Source organism: Hirundo rustica, chromosome 4, assembly GCF_015227805.2.
Source record: "Hirundo rustica isolate bHirRus1 chromosome 4, bHirRus1.pri.v3, whole genome shotgun sequence".
In the NCBI taxonomy this organism is placed as follows: domain Eukaryota; kingdom Metazoa; phylum Chordata; class Aves; order Passeriformes; family Hirundinidae; genus Hirundo; species Hirundo rustica.
Window position 1 is genome coordinate 55,869,498 of NC_053453.1, and position 20,054 is coordinate 55,889,551.

A 20,054-nucleotide genomic window follows, 5' to 3' on the forward strand; every position below is an offset into this window, starting at 1 on the left:
GCAAAATTGAAATACCAGCCCAATTATCTCTGTGGAAAAATGCAGCAGAAACAGTACAGAAGTGCAGTGGAATGACAGCATCAACTCTTGCAAAAACAGTATATTGAAATGAATGTATTTGCCAACAAAAAGCATTAAGATTTAGACACTAATGTAAAGTTCAAACCAAAAGGAAGATGCTTCTCTCTAAAAAGATTTCAATTTGAAATTTTTGAAAAATACATCTAATATAACAATAGCATAAAATGTACATCCAAAATTCAGATTCAGTAATGATGCATATTACGGATCAAATTTTTTTTCTTGAAGGCAACATGATCTTTTATGAAGGTTTGCAACATTTAAAACCTGAACGTTTTCCTTTTTTGAAGGCAATATATTTTGGTTTATGCCCATTATACTGGTTTAAAAAATGTTTTGGAACAAAATATTTTAAAAAGACACTAAAATTTTTAACGCTCCTATGCACGCTTAGTATAGTTGTGTAAGAAGAGGCAGGAGAGAAAACTGCATAGGTTGCTGTTCTCTGATTATGAAAACCCAAAATTCAGACACAAGTTTCAGGACAGAAAACCTGCATATTTTTAGTTAGGAGTTTCAGACTTATGTGAGATATAGACATATGCAACAATCTACCTCTCAAAAACCAGGTATTCCCATAGATCAAATGGTGAAAATGGGAAATGTGCTGCCAGAAACATCTGCCCTTGTATTTCTTCTCTTTGATAATTCACCTGACCTTCCAGTAGTAGTTCAAAGCTCAGATTATTTATCAAGACCAGCATTTTCTGGATGGTAACCTTTTTTTTCATATCAGGACTGCATCATCTTGTTAATTAAAATACAGATGACAATTTACTTGCTTTCACTAGTGCCAAACTCTTATTATGAACACAATTTAAAGCTGGAGCTTGGAACGTATTTGTACACCTACCAAGATGCTCTCCAAAACCCCAATATCCATTTCTTAACTGAAGGCAGGGTCAAGGTACTGCAGTTACTTTATGCAAATCTCCTCACTCTGTGCTGTGGGTTGGCAGCACAACTAGCATCAATTCCCATATATCACTTAAATTATCTAAACTTGGTGCTTTGTCTTTGCCACATCTTAAAATAAGCTGTTACGGAGGGTCAGTAAGATTTGTTTAAAAGCACACCTTGAATTATACAGCTTCACACAAATAATGTTTGTGAGCAATTCCTGGGTTGGTTTGAGCTGGGTAACCCACATTCAGCCTTCTGAGAACAGGAAACAGACTATAAATACTGCCTTTCGATACAGTATGGTATGTTTCACAGCTATTTAATTTTATTTAGAAGTTGTCAAATGCTGTCAATGAATTGTGTGATAGTAGCTTGTTTTTCCTGGAGACTGCTGAAACTGATGCAAGGCAGGATTCAACCACTCGTAAGACAAATCATTAAGAACCAAAATATCACGACTCCTCCATGGTCGAGAACTGTGTGCAATAACGAGCACCATGCCAATGTGCCTCAGTGGAATGAAGTCAGATACATGGCCAGAAGCGTGGATCATTCACTGGATGAAAATCTATTGACAGGAGCACTTGCTAAAAGTCTGGCAGATCAACCAGAAACAAGCTGTGGGGATGTTCTGATTAAGAAAACCTTGAAGACTGGACCACTAGACCACCTCAAAGAACTGTAACAGCAAAACAAACTGAAAACCACCCACAAATCCACAAAATCAAATTCTCTTTTTGTTAAAAACCAGAGATGTATCTCTATTTTACCTTGGTGATGCAGTAAATAGCAACACTCTATGAGCATAAAATGGTCTTCCTTCCACCAGAAATGTGACATCTGACATCTCTTTATTGTTAAGAAAATGGGGATCTAGAATCACAAAAAGAAGGAAACAAAAAAGCCAATAACTTTAATTTGGAAGAGGTCAGGAATGTACTGAGTACTTCCCTGTTTTGACAAAAGAAAGCAACGGAGTAGAAGGATATTGTTTTTATTGAGTAAAGCCCATAAAGCTATTTTGGACAGCCTGAGACAACCACACAGAGTTCAGACAAAGGGAATTCAAAGCTCTCTAGTCCATGATGACCTCTGCTGAAATGACAGCCAGCCGTCCCCGCCATGTGACGCTGGCACAGCCTCCCAGCTCTGCTACCCAGAGCAAACTGCAGCTCAGCAGCTGCTGGGGGGCTATGCTCATTTACACTCCATTAGGCCACTCTCCCCGTGCAAGGAAGTCTCTGTCAAGGGGAAGAGGGTCCTGGAATATTGCTTGGATCTTCTCTCAGTCCCCTGAAAGCGTCCTGGGCTCTGCTGACCAAGCTGGGAGGGCTGTGCCGGTGCAGCATCATCTGCAGCCAGCCAGGGTGGTTTGAGATCCAGACAGACCCTGCCTCCAGGCCCAAGGCTTGGATCCCAGCCTAATTAGCAACACAGACAAATCTTCGCAGATTTACGGCCACGCTCCAGCGCACCTGATGCCCTTCCGATGTCAGTGGGAATTTTAGGTCAGGCTAAGTTTGGGGCCCTTCCTTCTTCTAATTCTTTCAAACTGAGATCTTTCTGACTTGTGGCCTCCTCAAGCACCTGGCCAGCAACAGCCTTCCCACAGCTCTCCCTGGAGAGCCGACAAGGACCTTCCAGTCACACTTACCCAGGCGGGAGGTCTGCTTGCGCTTAATCTCCACAAGCTTTGGAATTGGGTAGGGTCCATAGCAATGAGTGAAAATGACAGAGAGCTGCTGGCTGATCACCTCGTTCTACACAAAAGAAAACAAATATATACAACGTAAGATCAGTATGCAAAGGATATGTTACGTTGCCCTCAACAGCTGCCTGTTTTGAAGGTGAAAAATGTGATTGCTGAATCTTGATTAAAAATAAGAGCTTACGATTATTAGCATTTGTTAGAAACTGCAGTTCTCATTTACTTGATTGCTATGTCTCCTGTATAAATCATTTTATATGAAGAAGTCTTCCCCTTGGATGACATGTCTTCTTTGCCTAAAAAACTTCATAGCCCAGTCCCCTCTGCAAAAACAAAGTTCCTTTACAACAGTGATTTCATTTTATTTGCAGACTTACTGTACTGGAAAATAACTTTTTTCTTTGCGCTGTAGAAAATGTTCACTGGTCACATCTTCGAAAACCCGAGCTACAGAGAGATGCAGCTGCGCAGCCTGCACAGATTTCTAAGTGCAGAAGTCTCACAAACAGACGATTCCCCTACAGAGTGACTGAGGAATCAGAGCCAGCCACTCATTTAATCCCAAATGTTTCATTAATGTGCTCTCACACCTCTGGCACCAGTGGGCTGTGGAAGCCACCAAGACCCTCCTAGAACCAGGTCTGGTCCCTGGCCTTACCCCTTTCTGCCCCAACTCTGGGAGCAAAGCACCCACAGGATGTTTTCCTAAGCACCTTGAGTATTTGTATGCTTAAGATGCAAGGGCAGTGAAATGGATTTAATGCTTAACTACCTAAGTCCCAGATGAAAGCGGGATTTAAAAGCTTTGGCAAATTTTATCCCACACTTTGCTGAGAACTGGAGCCAGTCTAGACAAGTTCAGCAGTGCCACACTGTTAATTTATGGTGCCATCTTCTAACTACCCTGTTGGCTGGTGAGTCTCCCCACACCAGGAAAACTGTGAAATGGCATGACACTTAGACATAAACAGGTCAAAGGCAAAGGTAATGAGGAGGTGAGGGACAAAAAAAAAAAACCAACAAAAAAACCTAGTATAAAAACTTGAGGAGCATAGTTGTTATACTAAAAATATCTCCAGGCTTTAGAAGCAGAAATCGAAGCTTTCCTTGCTCTGAGCACATTTCAGAAGTGCTCCTTAAATCCCACGAGTGACAAGGAGGAGTGGCAGAGATGCTGTAATGACTCTCTTACTGAATCTAATCAAACAGGGTGGGAAGGGGTAGAGCTGTTCCCCCACAGGCACATGCTGATGTCAAAGGAAATTACACACACTCGCCTGCAGGCAGGAGTTGGCTCCTATTACTACGTCAGACATAGCACTGAAAGAAGCGCTAAGATAAGAGAAATACTCATACTGAGAGAGAGCATGCAGCAGGCACAGGGCCCAGCCCTCAGCGAGGGGCTCACTGCTGTGGCTCTGAGACAAAGACGGCGTCTCACCCCAGGAACATCTCACTGCTCAGCATCCTCCCGTCCGAGCTGTGCAAAGTGCCTCACAAAGGGAGTGAGCCACAGGCTAAAGAGCAAAGGAAGATTTAAGGCCAGATTTAAAGAAGGAAGTGACTCAGCTGCTGGGAGGGAAAGCTTTACACAGACAGGGCAGAAAGAGAAACTTTTTCTCTACTTGGAAAGGCTGTGCCGAAGCACCAGGGCCAACTGAGTCAGCCAGGGAGGAGCACATCCGGGGGGATGCCGATTACCAGCAGGGCAGCTCCCGGTTGGGTCTGGCAGATGCTGGAAGTCAGAAAATACAACAGAAGATGGGGACAATTCCATGGTTAGAGCGGAGGGAAGCCTCTGGAGAGGAGAAACAATGCTCACCTTTACCTGCAGTGAACAAAAGCAAAGTGCACTGAAGAGTGCACTTGAGGCTGCTCCTGGCAGCCCCCTCCCCAGTCTGCTGGGGACACGACTGGTCCTGTCTGTGTCACTGAGGTTTTAGTGGGTTCCATGAACTCACCAGTCCCAGCCACAGCTGCGCCTACGCAACAGCTTTTTAAAAACACACACATGCATCAATAAAGACCGTGAATCTTCTCCTTCCAGGCTGTCTGTGGGAACGTGCTAGAAAATCTGGGTATTGGCTTCGTAGTGCCTTGTTCGGAGCTGGAGGCCCAACTCACCAGACCAAACCACTGCACCATGGACCACGACATCCAGCTCCACAGAGACCAGGGAAAGGCAGGCCAAACTCAGCCACCCAGGTGTGAGAGGGGGATCCCTGTTACTGAGTCCAACCAACATAAACAACCAGTCGTGCCTGGGGACAATCCCATGGGAGCCTGCCTACACGGGCGAGGTGCTGCCACCTCCCTGGGTCACCAACTCTGTGTGCAGATACAAGTCCACTAAAAAACCACTTTGCTCACAAGCCTGTGGAAAAAAAAAAAAGCGTAAACTAAGCTCCAATTAGCTCAAAATGTGATACATTTACAAGAGAGATGCTTAAAAACTCCAAGACATGGAACAGCGATGGGACAAAGAGAAAAGAGACCTTAGGATGGACACATCAAAGAAAGCAGGGCCACCAGACAGACAGTGGTTCTCGACCTCCAATGCAGAACACTGACCTCATTTGGCAGAGAGGAGGCTGGAGACCTTTGGCTTCTATTGGCAACATTAAATACTCACATCTCATGCCATCCAAAGGCCAAAAAATGTGCTCAGCAAGAAAGCTTAAGCAAGTGCTTATTTAGAATCACTGCTAACCAACAGCATCTAGGGAGGGGATTGGTAGGTTATTACAGCACACCAAGCTTGCTTCCCACACTCCTAGCACGTAGCCAAGCTCACAGGGCTGTGGCCCTGGATCTACTCCCCACCGTGCCTCTGCTGACTTTTACCAATAAACCAGGCAGAAACAGGAAAGGGAAAAAGGATGCTTTATCTGCAACTAGATGGCTGGGGGAAAAAACTGGCTTTTTTTAAGCCAAATCCTGCTCTTGGAGGACTTGGGCTGCCTGTGAAGTAACTGGGAACAACTGCAGCAGTCCATGATCTGGGGCACAAGCATTGCTCTGGAAGACAGGAGGACATGTTCAGCCTATTCAACCTTCACCTTCACACAGTGCCTACACTGAGGTGCTCAGAAGCTCCCATTTAAGCGCCAAGATGGATAATTCTTCCTCCTTTATCCTTTCATTCTGTCAACCTAACTGTGAAAGCCCAGTTGTAAGAGCTCACTGCAGCAGTTATGGGCAGCATTATGGGCAGCAAGATTAATACTGGAGGAGCAAATCAAAGTTTGTTTTCTTGCTACAGTTTGATGTTGGAAAACATTGTGCCAGGATGTGTGAGGCTGATACCTGGAGCGAGGCCAGCCTCCTTTAGACACGGGCATTCATTTGCACTCAAAGGGAGCTGATGCACATCTTCTGTGGGAGGGGGAAGAAAGCTTGGCACAGGATGTAATAAAAATATTTACCTAGCCATGGGGTAGTTTACAGATAGGCAAGAGGGAACAGGGAACAACAGCAAGTCTTCTAAGGGAGATGGTGCTTCCAGCAGAGAGCTGGTTGGTGAGCAAGCAACTTTGCTTTGTAGATACAAGCAGTCCTCTGACTTAAAAGCATTCTTCAGCAGAGATCTAAAGGAACTCCCCAGTCCTGCTGAATGCACTTGAACTGTGAGGGGAATTAATAAATTCTTTTGAAGCAAAGCTGGAGGCTTTCAAGTTGTTGGACCAGAGATGTCTCGTTGATTGATCTAAGAAAAGGTGAAGACCTGGGTGGGAAGTGCAGGGATATTTTTTTCTGAATGTCCATCTGACAAATGTCTGTGGCAGGATTCAGGGAAGTCTCCTCCAGGCTTCAGCACACACCCTGGGAGAACTTGCTCCGTTCCAGATTACACGGATCACTACAGCATAGCCATTCTGGGATGTGTTCCTACAAGGTACTGGACACAACTGGGAAATACATAGCCAATATTCTCCAGTACCTGTGCAAGACACGTGTCTATGCCCCAAATTCTGCAGGGTAAAATGTGTGTTGCAGACTGCTCAAACCCCACTGGTAGTTCCTACCAGCCTACAGACACCTACCACCTCCACATGGCTGCCCTTTACAGTGGTAACAAGTCAGGCTTCTTTTCTTTACCTCTGAAATCCCAAGCACTATTTTGAGGTTTTCTTCTTCTTCTTCTTTTTTTTTTTTTTTTTTTTTTTTTTTTTTTTTTTTTAATTATTTCTCTTTTTTCTTCTATTTCTATTTCTTCTCATCAGCTCAGCTCCATTAATGTTTTACCCTAAGTCTGCCAGGCCCTCAAATTCCTCTACCACATAGCCCAAAACACAAAAGCTCACCACATTAAGGCAGAAAAAGTAACACTTATTCTTCTGGGCTTGGTGTCTGCCTGTTAATACACATCTCCCCAGCAAGCTGAAAAATCACACTGCTCAGAGAACAGGGCCACTGGCAAAGATATCTTCTCTGATCCTGAGAATGCTCAGGGGACCCATTTCTCTGCTAAATGCAGCATGGCAGAAGTGCTGTTTCCAGTCACCATCTCACACACAGCAGCGGTAGTCTCAGGATACCCGGAGCCCACTGAGGACTCATCCACGACATGCTGGGATACCCTTGAATTAGTCCTCTATTTATGCCCCCCTTTCCCAGAAAAAGATGATAAAGAGTGAAGTAACAGAGAGGCCTTTTTGCTGTCCCCCATCCCTGAGACCTTCTCAAACTCTGAGACCTTTGACATCTCAGAACCGTCTCTGCCCTTGCACAGCTGTTCCCACTACCATTCTCTTGCATAATTCATTTTCAGCAAATGCCTCAAAACTAAATAAATACCACTTCAGATGGTCACTTCTAGATGGTTAAGCAGCATACACATAATTAATATTAGTCAACAGCTGGAAAGAGAGGGAAACCCCAGAGGTTGGAGCTACAGTTAGAGGCAGTGAACTGCACAACAAAACAGGTTTTGTTAGCGCTGGGCACAAGCCCCTCCACTGCAAGCACAAACGGAAAAGAATTAATCACAGGTAAGGCAGAAATGGACCCTTCCGTTGCTTCTGGGAAAGCTGCCAAGCCTCCTTTTCAAAAGGCTCTTTATATCAGAGCTGTGCATTGTATGTAAAAAGCTCAGATCCATGGGCACCGTCTAAAACCTGGGTGAGAGCCCAGAAAAGGGCAGGTGTCCCATCCACGGCATTTATTTATTGTAAATGAAGAAACAGTTCCTGCCTCTGGCAAGGAAACGTTTTAGAAGGTAGCAGAGGGTAAGAACAAAATCAAACCTGTGTTAGTAAGTACCAAGCTGAGTGTGTGTTACGAAACCACAGGATGGGGTTAACAGTGCGTTATTAACATGCCACTCGGTACCTGGCGCTCGCATCTCACACGCAGAATGCAGGATGTACATGTGTGGATAACCTGGGTCCGCCTGGCTCGGAACTGTTCAGACACAGAAGGGCTACAAGTGACAATGGGCAATGCTACCGATCACTGCAGTTGCTTGAGAACAGTGAAACCTGACTAACAAAATCACAGCAAGTCCCAGCCGAAAGATAGATCGCCGCGTGCTGGCTGGGCACTGGATGGCACACAGAAGGGCATTTGCCACTCCATGGAATCCATAAGCAGACCCTTTAGCCTGTTTTCAGGGTTGTTTTCAGGGATGTCTTCAGGGTTATTTTTAGTGCAGGTTTTGTGTATCTGTCTCCTCTGCGGAAACTCCACATTTTTCTTCAGCTGAAGTATTTCAGTTGCCAGCCAAAATATTCCATTTTCAGGTGTTAATTTTTTCAAGAAAGGTAAAATATCTGGGAAACAAATATCCTAGTGAAACCTTTCATTACAAAAACCTCAGTGTTATGTTGAAAAGCAGTTTAACGAGACCAAGAAGAGTCTTTCCTGATTGTCTCCAGGTAAGAGAAACTCGCACAGCACTCTACCAGGGGAAGACTTTCCCTTGGGACACGATTATGATAGAGTGCCTGCCCCACTGCTAGGCAGGGCTCACCTCTCCTCTCTACCCATAGCCCTTCCTGCAGAACAGGGCAGTCTGGCTTCACACAACAAAAGACAGCTTCACACAAGCTCATCTGAAACATTCATTTCAGCCCACCACGAAGCAACAGAAAAAAGTGGAAATTTCTATCTCCTTTGTCTTCCAGTGCCACTTTCTAGGTTACATGCAGACCCTGAGAAAATATTGATTTTTTTGCTGGCCACCATGCTGGGACTTAGTAGAACAGACACATGAGCTGAGTCAGTTGACATTCTTCAAGGAACCTCACCCAGCATCTGTTTTAGAAGAATCAAATCCAGAAAAACCCCAGCAACAGAGAAACAGAATGCTCATCTCGAGCTTCAGCTTCTGAAAGTTTTCTTGGAATACAACAGGCAGATGTTTCAGTCTTTCCTGCTGCCTCCTGTTTGATGGAGACACGAAAATACTTTTTCAGAAGTTAGCGCATCTGTGACGGAGGCTATTTCTGAAAAGATATATTTTAAAAAACACTCCAAGACTTTCCTTTTAAGAGATTTTGGTTTCCAAATGGAGAAGTTACTGCTGAAAGTGTACTTTAGCTTTTAAACATATAGGCTACATTTCTCAAGATACCCACATGCCTGAATATGAAATTCCATGCCGGAATTTTAAAACTGGTTTTTGTTCTGAATTGCTATTTGTTCTCAATAACTGTAAACACCAGACTAACGGTTGTTATTCAAACAGCTCAGCCTTCCAAAAGGACCTGTGCACTCCTGCACATTTCTTCAGCTGCCTGTAGGTGCATTTGTAAAGGCTGGAAAGCTGCAGTAATTTTAAATCCTGAAGAAACACCTTTGCAAAGCAGTTTCCTGCATTTTTCAACAAGCCTAGCTGCCCAACACCTCACTAATGGGCTAAATATTAAAATAAACTAAATGAAATAAACATGTCACTGACGGAAATGGATGGGAAGGACAAAGAGAGAGCTGCAGAATGCAACGAAGGTATGGCAGTGAAGGGTCGCTCCTGTGACTTCTCAAGCCGGTTTAGTTTTAGACAATACACTAGCAAGAACACTTACAGTCCTAAGCCAAGTTTTCATGGTGTGAAGCACCTCTAGGAGCTTCAGACAATGCTTCAGCACATGTGCTCAATGCATGTATGGACTCACACATGCACTTCAGCAATGCATGGCCTCACAGGGTCCAAAGAAATGGGAAAGAGCTCCTTACCTGTCCTATGGCGGAAAGAAAGAAAGCTGTAAGAGAGATTATTTGGAACTAAAAGATTGTGTATTTTGTCCAAAAAAATAGGCCAAGGACACACTGATGTAAATTGCTGTAGGCAGAAAAAGTAGTGGATGAAACTGGCTCATGACCTCATACAACTGGCACCAGTGCTGGCTCATCTACATGGATGGAGCTGGGTGATTTAATGACAATTCAGTCTTATGCAGAGCCCTGGAGTGGAAAACTAAACCCAACCTCCCTCAAAGGCCAGATGAGTTTAACTTCCAAGGTTGTGGGTTTGAGTCTCTCTTTCCAGGTTGTGGAAATGTCAAGATCAAACTGAATAGCACCAGGATTTTTGTAGACAGAGGACACAGAAACACCTCTGCTCATTCAGTGTATTATCCTTAAGAGAGTCTCTGTAAAAACAGAAGAGCTGACCTGCAAGCCTCACCTCAGACACTACAAGCCCACAGACCTGGATGTAGCCCCCACACAGCTCTTTTAAAAGCCTCTACTAGTGGGGAGCACTCCTCAGGCATATCCAGTCCTCAGGTAAATATGGTCCTCTGACATGGGGCAGGTGGGCAATCCAGCTCAGAGTCAAGCTCAGGCAATGCAAACATCAGCCTCAGCTGGAGGGAAAGAAAAACTTTTAGTCAGGAGTTTGGGGGAGTTTTCCCAGGCCAGGAAGAGCACAACACAGATACCAACAGGCAGGAATTCAGTTGTATCTTCCTATTGTTCTTCCATAACAAGATCTCCAGCATCATTTTAATTTTGAGGGACTCGACACTGCTCTACACAGCAGCTAAAGTTTAGCTCAGGGCTACTCACTCCCAGAAGTGACTCTCTGGCTTCTGCCTCACACAGCCCTGTCCAAACCACTTCTAGCAGGTTATGTTTGTGTGCTTGTCATCCAAAGAGACTGAATCCATGCCTAAATGGCAGTGCCTTTCCTAGCCATGTAGTGTCTCAAAACCATCACGTGTCATCGACATTTGTAGTGTCCGAGTTTTCCTGGTTTGGGTTTTGCTTGCTCTTAGGAGAGGTGCCTTAAACCAAGCTCTCCATGTCTTTGCCCCAGATGTTGCTTTCTCCAGAGTACTTTGACCCTGGTCTTTAATTTGGTAATGACCCAAACTCATTGCAGGACAGCAGGAGCCACGGAGGGAGCGACTGCAGAGCGAGTCTCTGTTCTCACAGCTCTGCCTCAGCAGCATGGAAATACTGCTACCTCCCCACTCCCCATGCAATTCCCAATGGTGCAGCCAACATTTAGAGGGATGAAAGAAAATGAAAGAGCTCCATCCCACTGGAAGCCACCAGGAGCTGGGTATCAAACCTTCATCTGTGCTTCTGGAAGATTTCCTCCAGGGCTTCGGTGCAGTAGTGAACAACCCATATGCAACCCATACACTATTCTTCCCCATTAACTTCACAGTTTGAAGAAAGGCAATAAACCCAGGGACTTCAGCTCAGCCAGTTTTGCCTGACTCGCCGATTTTTGCTGCTGTTCTGTGTTACAGCATCAGGACTTCTGCAAATTTTATTTTTGTTTCTACTGTCAACATCCTGGCACATAGATGGGAATGGAGTGCAGCCCTGTCACCAGCATCAGTGCTGGCAGAACTCCCACATAAATCCTCACATCTGTATCCTCTAGAAACAGCACTTTATAAACCATCTGTAAGACAAAAGGGATTCCTCATATCTGACACTGTTCTTGCAGGTACTGGTTACATTTTCTTTAATGTTTTCGTATGTGTAGCATTTAGCTTTTTTTTGCACGGCCTGAGAACCGGCAAGAACACTTCGTACGACAGTGGAAAGTAGAAGGTGGGGGCAGAAAGTTTGCTTCCTACCATGAAACCTGCCCTTATGTTTCCATGTGATTTTTGGGGAGCTTCTCTCACCAAATTACTCAAAACTATGAATTGCAGTCTAGCTTATCCAGGTTATCACAGCCTCTGAGACTGGGACTCTCACTCCATGAGACACTGAAAATCTGCCTGTTTAATTACCTCAGTTTCCCTGTTGGTGAAGGGAGGATAAGATCTTCTTCCATGTTAATATTAGTAAATTGTTCTGAGATTATGGGAAAGCTGGAACTATTTATAGTAACACAAAATGCCATTTCTAGGTGCAAGTTGCCATGCAATTAAAATATACCGAGCATCACAATATGTAGCAAATGGGACATCTTGTTTTACATCAGCCAAGAACTGCTAAGTGGCCCTCTGCTTCCTACTTGCTTATTTTATACTTTTTGCCCTGAAAAACTCATTAAGGAAATGTACTGGCCCAGACTGTGATGTTTAGCAAGAGTCATAATCTCTCTCGAAGTTTCCAGCCCACAGGGAAAAGGATGTCTGTGTGGGCAAATCAAGCTCCTCTCTCCACAGCTCTACAAAATGCATAGATTACAGTTTGCTGTCGAGAGAGGGATGTGAACCACAGTTATGGCCCTTCTGCACCTCTTAAAGGAGATTTCCATTCTGTGGGTATACACAAAAATCTCTGCTCTCAGCCCTTCCAGAGAAGGGGAACAGAAGATCCTTTAAATCTCAGCTTTCCTCAGCTGCCTTCTATGGAGTGACCAGGGAGAACTTTTATTGGCTCATTCTCCTACAAATGATTTTATGTAGATTCCTTCCAAAGGGTTGCATAGTCTCTTTCCTCATTTCTGTCTGGGAGAGCTTTGTAAGAGGCCATTTGGACAAGACCACCACAATAATTCATAACATTTGCAGACAATTTGTAAACCCTTACAGCGTCCCAGAATGATTAATTATTTTTTCTAAGACTATGAAACCTTGTGTGACTGTGTGTTTGTGAATATGCACGAAGACAGGCAGTTCCCCTAGGCCCAGGGGCAGGCATAAAGATCAGCACAGATCTCCTCCTTCTCATGTAGGGTTTTTTGTGATACTTCAGTTGTTTTGCCTCTCCATATTTTAGGTTTCTAAGTGAACCCAAAGCAGAAGGTAGCAGTCTTATTTTTTTCCCAGGTCTCCTACAACAGGCTGTGGAAAACCTAGATGTACCAAAGGTATAATCCTATGTAAGTGATTTGTTCTAATGATGATTGCTGGCCTTAGCTTCAGCCACCCAGGAGTAAAGCAATTAAAGTCACCCCTCATCCTAGATTACAAGGCCTAAACTTATTCTCTGTTAAGTTTTCAATATGATTAGTTTCATATCAACTTTCAAACCAAACAGCACTTTGCTGATAGTTTCTGGATGAACATACATTAACTCAACTGAGTACAGAACAAGGAATCTACAAATCCTAGGATTTGGAACAATTTCCTAAAACCTATCTCAAAATATTCTCCATAAATACCCATCCAATACAAACTAATCACAAACACAAGGCTCTTGGGAGCAAAAATCAGAACAATGCTGGAACAAATATGCAGGATTTGCTCAGGACTCTAGTCCAAGCCTGCTTTTGCAGCAAGATACAAGAAACAAATCCGTGTAAGCCATCATTAGTTAAACCAAATCTGGAATATTTAGTATTGAATACCTATACCAGAACCTCTCCCCTTTTCACATTATTTAGGCTATTGCTAAAAATCATTTGCTTCTTGCTGTTACACAGAGACTTGGGTGATAAAAGTTACTTACTTTCAATTTAACAATTAGAAGGCCATACCAATATGTATTGTGGAGCATGAGGAAAAAGAACACAAATCAAGTAATTTTGATGCTTTTCATCACTACAGTGGTCTTCTGGTAACAGTAGACAGTGACTGGGCATTCCTTGGGAGTGACTGGCTCTCAGGGTGGACTAGTAGAGAAGAGACTATTGGTTGTAACAAGTCTTAAATTCTTCACTAAGTAAGACATTTTCCTCTCCTTGCCAGCCCCTTCATCATCCCTTTTGCCATTACACTTGCATGCCCAATGGTACCTCCTTGGAAAGGTTTTGTTAGTCTGATTTGCTTGGTTAAAAAAACAGCTGAAAGACTAAATCTGGGGAAGCTGCAAGTATAAACATGCACACGGAACATTTGAAAAAATTATCCAGTTCTGTGCTTGTAGAAACCAGCCTCCTCACAAAGAGTCCAAATCCCACACAAAGTGAAGAGAAAGTCATAACAGGTTAAAGAAATCCAAGCTTTGTTGCATGGTTCCATAAAACAAGTTGTGTGAAATTACTCTTTGGGTTGGTTCGGTTATCAAGGTCTCTTGCCACACTGCCATGATCCTTTTTGTCTTTAATTTCACCACTAAGCACCAGCTTCTATTGTCTCTCCAGCTTATTGTTAGCACCTGTTATTAGGCTGTTCTAATAGGAGCAGTGATTAGCCTGTGTGTTTATAACCCATGCTTCCACAGTGAAAAAACCCAAAATACATAATACAGATAATAATAATCCTGTGCAGTATAAACAACCTTTGGGAGAGCTGTTCAAAAATAACACTGCAAGCGTCCATGTCTTACACGATGGGAATAAAGCTGATTTCCTTTAAAACACACGATTTATCCTACCTTGCTGGCCTTCAGTATCTCAAACATCAGAGGCAACCCTTGTGTGATAAGCTCCTCAGTGTACTCCTCTTCCTGAATGGACTTGAACTCCTTTAACAAGCACTGGATGAGGGGCCGTCGGTGCTGCTGGAAGGATGTGCGCAGAGACTCCAGCCACGTGTGCAGTGTCCAGGGAACACCTGCAGACAGAGGACACAGCTCAATCCCAGCTCCAGGGAAGGACGCGCCCTTCTGCTTTTTTATCTTTACTGATGCTAAGATTTCAAGCAAAAGCTGCCAAATCATTCAAGAAGTCAAATTCCTATTTATCCCGAATTGTGAAGGCTGACAGACATCAGTGCATCCCAGAGCTAATGCACAGAGGCCTTCCTCCAAATGCTAAGGGAAGACTGTGGTCTCTCTGCTCATCTAGCCTTCAGCTTCTCTGCTGAGACTACCAATTTGTGGTAATTGCTGTGGTGTTCTGCATTGCAAAAGCCTTTTGGAAACTAGATTTACACTAGCTCATTAATTTGAATGTGGTCCTGGAGAGCCATTAAATGGTGAAAAATCCTGATTTTGGTCACTACCTACCTGGATTCAAATTGGTGGTCTTCAGATTAAAACTTGCTTTAAGTGATAACCCATGTCCTCTCCTGATCATTGGCATTTTCCCTAAAGAGCGAGTTAAGTGATCAGCCCTTTCAAGCAGCTTGTCACGGCAGAACCACTCTCCAGGAAGCTAAAGGGAACAGCTCCCATGCACTGAGCGAGAAAACACATGGAGCTAAGGTATCTCTGCAGGCATGAGGCTGGATGTGACCTACTTTCTGCTCTTACAGAGCAGAGTGGAAGGAAATACAAGCCTGGTGTTTGGCAAGTGAAGGTTTTTCCTTCCATGTCAGAAAATGTTCAATGCCTGGAGAGCATCCCTGCCTCTCTCCTCTCATTCATCTCCACATCTTTGCTTGCATTGCACACTCTGACCCATATCCCATGTCCCCAGGGCTGGAGCACTGCCCCAGGCAGAGGTACACCAGGCACTTGGGTCTCTCTTTCTCTGTGAACAGATGAATGGGGATGGTAAATACACAGTCCAGATCAATTTCCATCTGTGCCACACAACCATCCCTCCCCGCAGGCAGAAGCAACTTCACAGTGGGCAGAAGCAACTTCAAGTCCCTCACTGGTAGAGCTGGCATATAAAGGAGTCAGTTTCCTGCTCCTGCCTTTGGAGTCTCAGAAAATAAAATTGTTTTAATGGTGGATTGCTTTAATGGTTGCTTTAATGGTGTATTGCTTTACAGCCGAGTGCAAAGGAGAAGCAGCTGGAGGTGGCCCATGACAGCTGAACGCTGCTCCAGAGCCTTACCTACACTCTGCCATGCAGCAGTGCAGATGGCTCCCAGTGGAAACCACAGTGTCCTGCAGAAAAAAGCCATTGGCCCCTGAACAGGGTGCGCTGTGGAGCTGGAATGGGCCGGGAACCTGTCAGATCTCCCACCACCTTCTATTCCAAAAGAGCTGAGGAAGATGTGGCCGTGGTTGGTTAAACAACAGCCCGTCAAGAGGGACGTGTTTCTCACAGTGGTCCTTCCCTGGACGAAGAGGAGGAAGGAGCCCAGGACTGACCTATGCTCCGGATGTCGATGGTGACGTCCACGTAGCCGTGCTCGGCGCTGTGGTACATGGCCTCCTTCAGGGCCTTCAGCTTGGCCTTGCTGTTGCGGCTGGCACAGAGCGGGGCTGCCGCCGAGTCGGGCAGGTCCGTGCCCTCAGCCAGGATCTCCTCCAGCGACAGGATATCACTCTTCTCCTTCTCCGGCTGAGCGAGCAGCTTGCGGAAAACATTCCTGTCAATCACAGCATGACAGACAGAGAGAGAAGGCAGGAGAGGAGAGGAAAGGAAAGGAAAGGGAGAGCAGAGTCAGTGGCCCGGCTTTCTCTGCACCGGGCTTACTTGCTGTGATGTGGCAAGTTAGAACACCTACCCAATAAATTACTCCATTTAATGGCAGAACCAGCTGAGAGCAGTCCCAAGGCAAGCACAGCTCCTGCTAGCACACCTGCACTGCCTGGGACATGTCTGCAAGTCACTGCTGTCATGACAGGAACCACAAAGATGTCACATGAGTGGTGGCATCTTGTGGGAACAAAGACTCGTAAGCTAAACGTGACTCAAGACTTCTTCAGCAACCAGGGAAGGCCAAGGTGCCTCTGGACAAGCTCTTGGGACTCCCACCATGGCAGCCACCCGAGAAGGGAGCTGCCCAGAGCTACTGAAAGCACCACCACTCGATTGACACTGAAAGCAGTCCGGGAAAGCTAGAGCAGCTAGACATTCAACAAGGCCAGTCAGAGCAGGTTCAAGCACAGCCAGGACTACTCTACAGATCCAGCTGAGCCATCAAATAACAAAGCCCAAACTCAGAGACTTTGTGCCCTCAGGTTCACACCAGCATAACCTCATCAACCTCAGTAGATTCCCTTGGTTTTGCAGCTGTGAGAAGAGAACCTACACTGGCTCCCAGCCCACCCTCCTTGTAGGCCAGGGTCCCCCCTGCTCCCGCTTAGACCGTAGCATGGTGCGTCCCAAACAAATTTAGGGCCGAGAGGGAAGGAAGAAGGTGTGTGAGTGTCATACAGGTGGGAACACAAGAGTTAGAGCCTGTGACGTGGACAGCCAGCAGCCAAGCTATGGAGAGCCCCAGGCTCTCCTCGGGCTTGTGGCCCCCATTCACATGGGGTGAATGTGAGACTTCAACCCCCAAAGCGTCCTGTCTGTGCCGGGGACCCCCGCAGGCCCCAGACGGGCAGAGCTGTTGAACCCGCCCTGACGTGCCGTGAGCGTGTTGTTAGACTGGCAGCTCGTCTCTAAGCAAACACACGGTAGGTACTGGCTCTAACCTGTATCTATGTTCCTCTGGATGGCTACAATCAGAAAAGTAGGAACGTGAAGATCATGAGACTAATTCATTACACTGCAGTCAACTCCTGAGTGTTGCAAGGTCATGCATGCCAGGTGCTCATCTCAGTAGGTTTTGTTGTTTTTTTTTTTAAATTTGCAGCATACGAACAACACTAAGACAAACAGGACTTTACAGTAAACAGATGCAGAAACTCTATTCAACAAAATTAAGGCTGCAGCAGTACAGACACGATTCACTCCAACCTGAGAAAAATATCGAGAAATTCAGAAGGAATGTTTTGCACATTCCTTTCTGCTGTCATATCAGCTGCCATTTAACAACCACTGCATTGAACACACCACAAGAAGTCCCCTTCCTTTTTTTTTTTTTTTTAATACATCAGAAATCAAAATGCAGCTTGTACCACCAACTGGTTTAATTCACGTGCTAGCAGTAAGCCTTACATCTCCGCTCAGTTGGTGGCACGTTCAATTGTTCATGCAGAAATTTCACCCATCTGTTCAGATTGGATGCCCAGGCAAAAAAAGTAGCACTTGAAGGATTCCACTAGACTTGTTCCCACTCTACCTGTGTCCATGTGCAGCAGCCTGACTGAAAGAGTTCATGTCACCTTGTGGAGTCATGGAAATGCCATTCCTGTACATTGTTCCTATCATGGGGTCAGCTCCTCGCTCCAACAGCAAACTGACCAGTTCAAAATTTCCTGCAAGGCAAGAGGTGCATTTTTACTCCTTTTAAAATCCTGTACTTGCTCACCTAAACCACAGATCCCACCTGAGGAATAGTTACAGTGGGAGGAGGAAGAAAGTCCTTACCAGCAGCTGCTGCCAGCTGTAGAGGAGTTTCAGAGTAATTTTCCTCTCCATGCTCTAAGGAACCTTCTACCTTTGCTCCAGCATCCAGCAATAGCTAGAAAGAAAATTCACCATTTAGAGCAACTGGGGATATCACAGTCTTCAGAGTTCATGAACAGTGACAAATGAGAATCTCTAGTGAACAAGAATGCTTCTTGTTATCTGCAAACCAGATACAGTGGAGACACGTGACATGCAAATTCTGCCCATTGTTTCACAGAGGCAAATTAATTCCTTTTTTCGCTCATTACACGCTGCCAAACACCAGAAGCACCAGCGTCCAACTTCAGAGCCAAAAAAGTGTAACCCAGTGTTTTTGAATGGGAAATGGGGTAAGGTCAGCGTTAGGAAGTAATGCACTGGAGATGGAAGAAAATTAACCCAACAAGCATCCTTCCTTCATGGTCTTCTAGAAGCCCAGCACCATCCAAAAATGGATCAGATTTCAATTGTCCCCATCTTTCATATGAAGACATGGCCAAAAGAAAGGCAATTCTTAAGAACCAATTGCAGCAATGAGTCCAAAAGCTGTGGTCCCCATCGGGGACACCTCCACATAAGCAGCAACAATGCTCAAAACAAAAGTCACCAAGGAGAGCAGGATGGAGCCTGTACTCCAGCCCCCTCTTGGCCACTTCTGTCTTAAGGCCTTCAAAGTTTTGGTGCTTGAGCGTGTCTCAGACACAGCTGTTTCAAAGAATAAACCTTCTCAACCTCTGAGATGCCAAAGCACAAAACCAGCACATCCCATGCGACACCTGGATGGGGTAAGGAGAGTGGGGGATTCTCCCCCTCAGGAGCAGCACGAGAGCTGTTGTCCATCTCTCTCCCACCAAGGCAGCAGTTTTGTGTTTGCTAGAATATTACAGTGTAAGAAAGTGCAATGAATGAATAAACAGACATATAAAACAAGTGGTCAGGAAGGAGCACAAGGAGTTGTCAGACTTTCTTTGGTGCAACTTTGCTTTAAAATTGTCCTTTTTAAGCCTCATATTGGTTAAGGTCTGAACACCATATTCACTTTGTAAGTCTATCATGTATCAGTACACTCTTGAAGAAGCAGAAGTAACCAATATGAGTATGACAAGAGGATGCTGGTTTGAGATGGATGTTATTAGAACTGAAGAGGAGAAAACAAAAAGAATGAAATGCAGGTAGGGAAATACAATAATACCTGAACTACAGGAATATGTCCATGCAACACAGCAAATGTCAGAGCTGTCCAATGGCGGGTCTCAGGGTGGACGGATGGGTATTTATGAGCAGTACTGACAACCTATAAACAAATTAAAGTTATTTTTTTTAAAGAGCTATATGTAACAAAATTCAACCTGACTGAAAGCCAGGCATGTGAGGGAGTAAGTGAAATAGAAAACCTGGGGAAAGTGCTTTATAAAATGATTTGCTTCATTTTTTTCCTGCAAAATTTTTTTCTCAATATTAAAACTGTTCATGCTGATTTGACAGCTTGATTTGAGATCTTACCAAATGAAGTCTTTTACCAACTACTGTAGCTCCATCTAAACCACTGGCCACCAGATTCTTTTGCACAAGGGCAAAACATCCACAGCTGATTACAACAGCACACACTGGGGAAGTAAGGATGTATCAGGACACTTACAGCTAAGGACCACTCCCACTGACTTCACCAGACCAGGTACTAACAGCCCTGATTCTTAGGACTGCTCCAGGACCAGCCAAATTTCTTTGCATTTAAATCGGTACTTTTGTCACTGCTGTCATGAAAGACACATCACAAGCCCTACCCTGGAGTTTGCTTCCAGGTTCCTTCTCTCTCACCAGAGGGGAAAAAAACAAAAAAGGTCTGAGAAGCAATGAGGCTGAGTGTCACTTCAGAAATGTTTAAGAAAATCTCCTTTTTACTTCCTTCTCCTGTCTGAGTTGAGCTAAAAGTGCTGGGTGGGG

At 44.8% G+C, this 20,054-nt stretch overlaps 1 protein-coding gene across 4 annotated transcripts in view; it reads right to left on the bottom strand.

The window, feature by feature from the left end:
* The window catches only part of ABTB3 (ankyrin repeat and BTB domain containing 3), a 184,068-nt gene that overhangs the window by 19,242 nt on the left and 144,772 nt on the right, over positions 1–20,054 (bottom strand). For 3 of the 4 annotated variants that reach the window (XM_040061673.2, XM_058420229.1, XM_058420228.1), the window contains 7 exons: positions 19,303–19,404; positions 18,090–18,183; positions 17,842–17,977; positions 15,977–16,197; positions 14,366–14,544; positions 2,639–2,744; positions 1,755–1,857 (listed from right to left, as the gene is read on the bottom strand). In XM_040061673.2, coding sequence (XP_039917607.1) covers positions 1,755–1,857; positions 2,639–2,744; positions 14,366–14,544; positions 15,977–16,197; positions 17,842–17,977; positions 18,090–18,183; positions 19,303–19,404 — 941 coding nt within the window. Of the gene's footprint in view, positions 1–1,754; positions 1,858–2,638; positions 2,745–14,365; positions 14,545–15,976; positions 16,198–17,251; positions 17,276–17,841; positions 17,978–18,089; positions 18,184–19,302; positions 19,405–20,054 lie in introns of all 4 variants that reach the window. The other variant, XM_040061670.1, reaches the window with a different exon arrangement.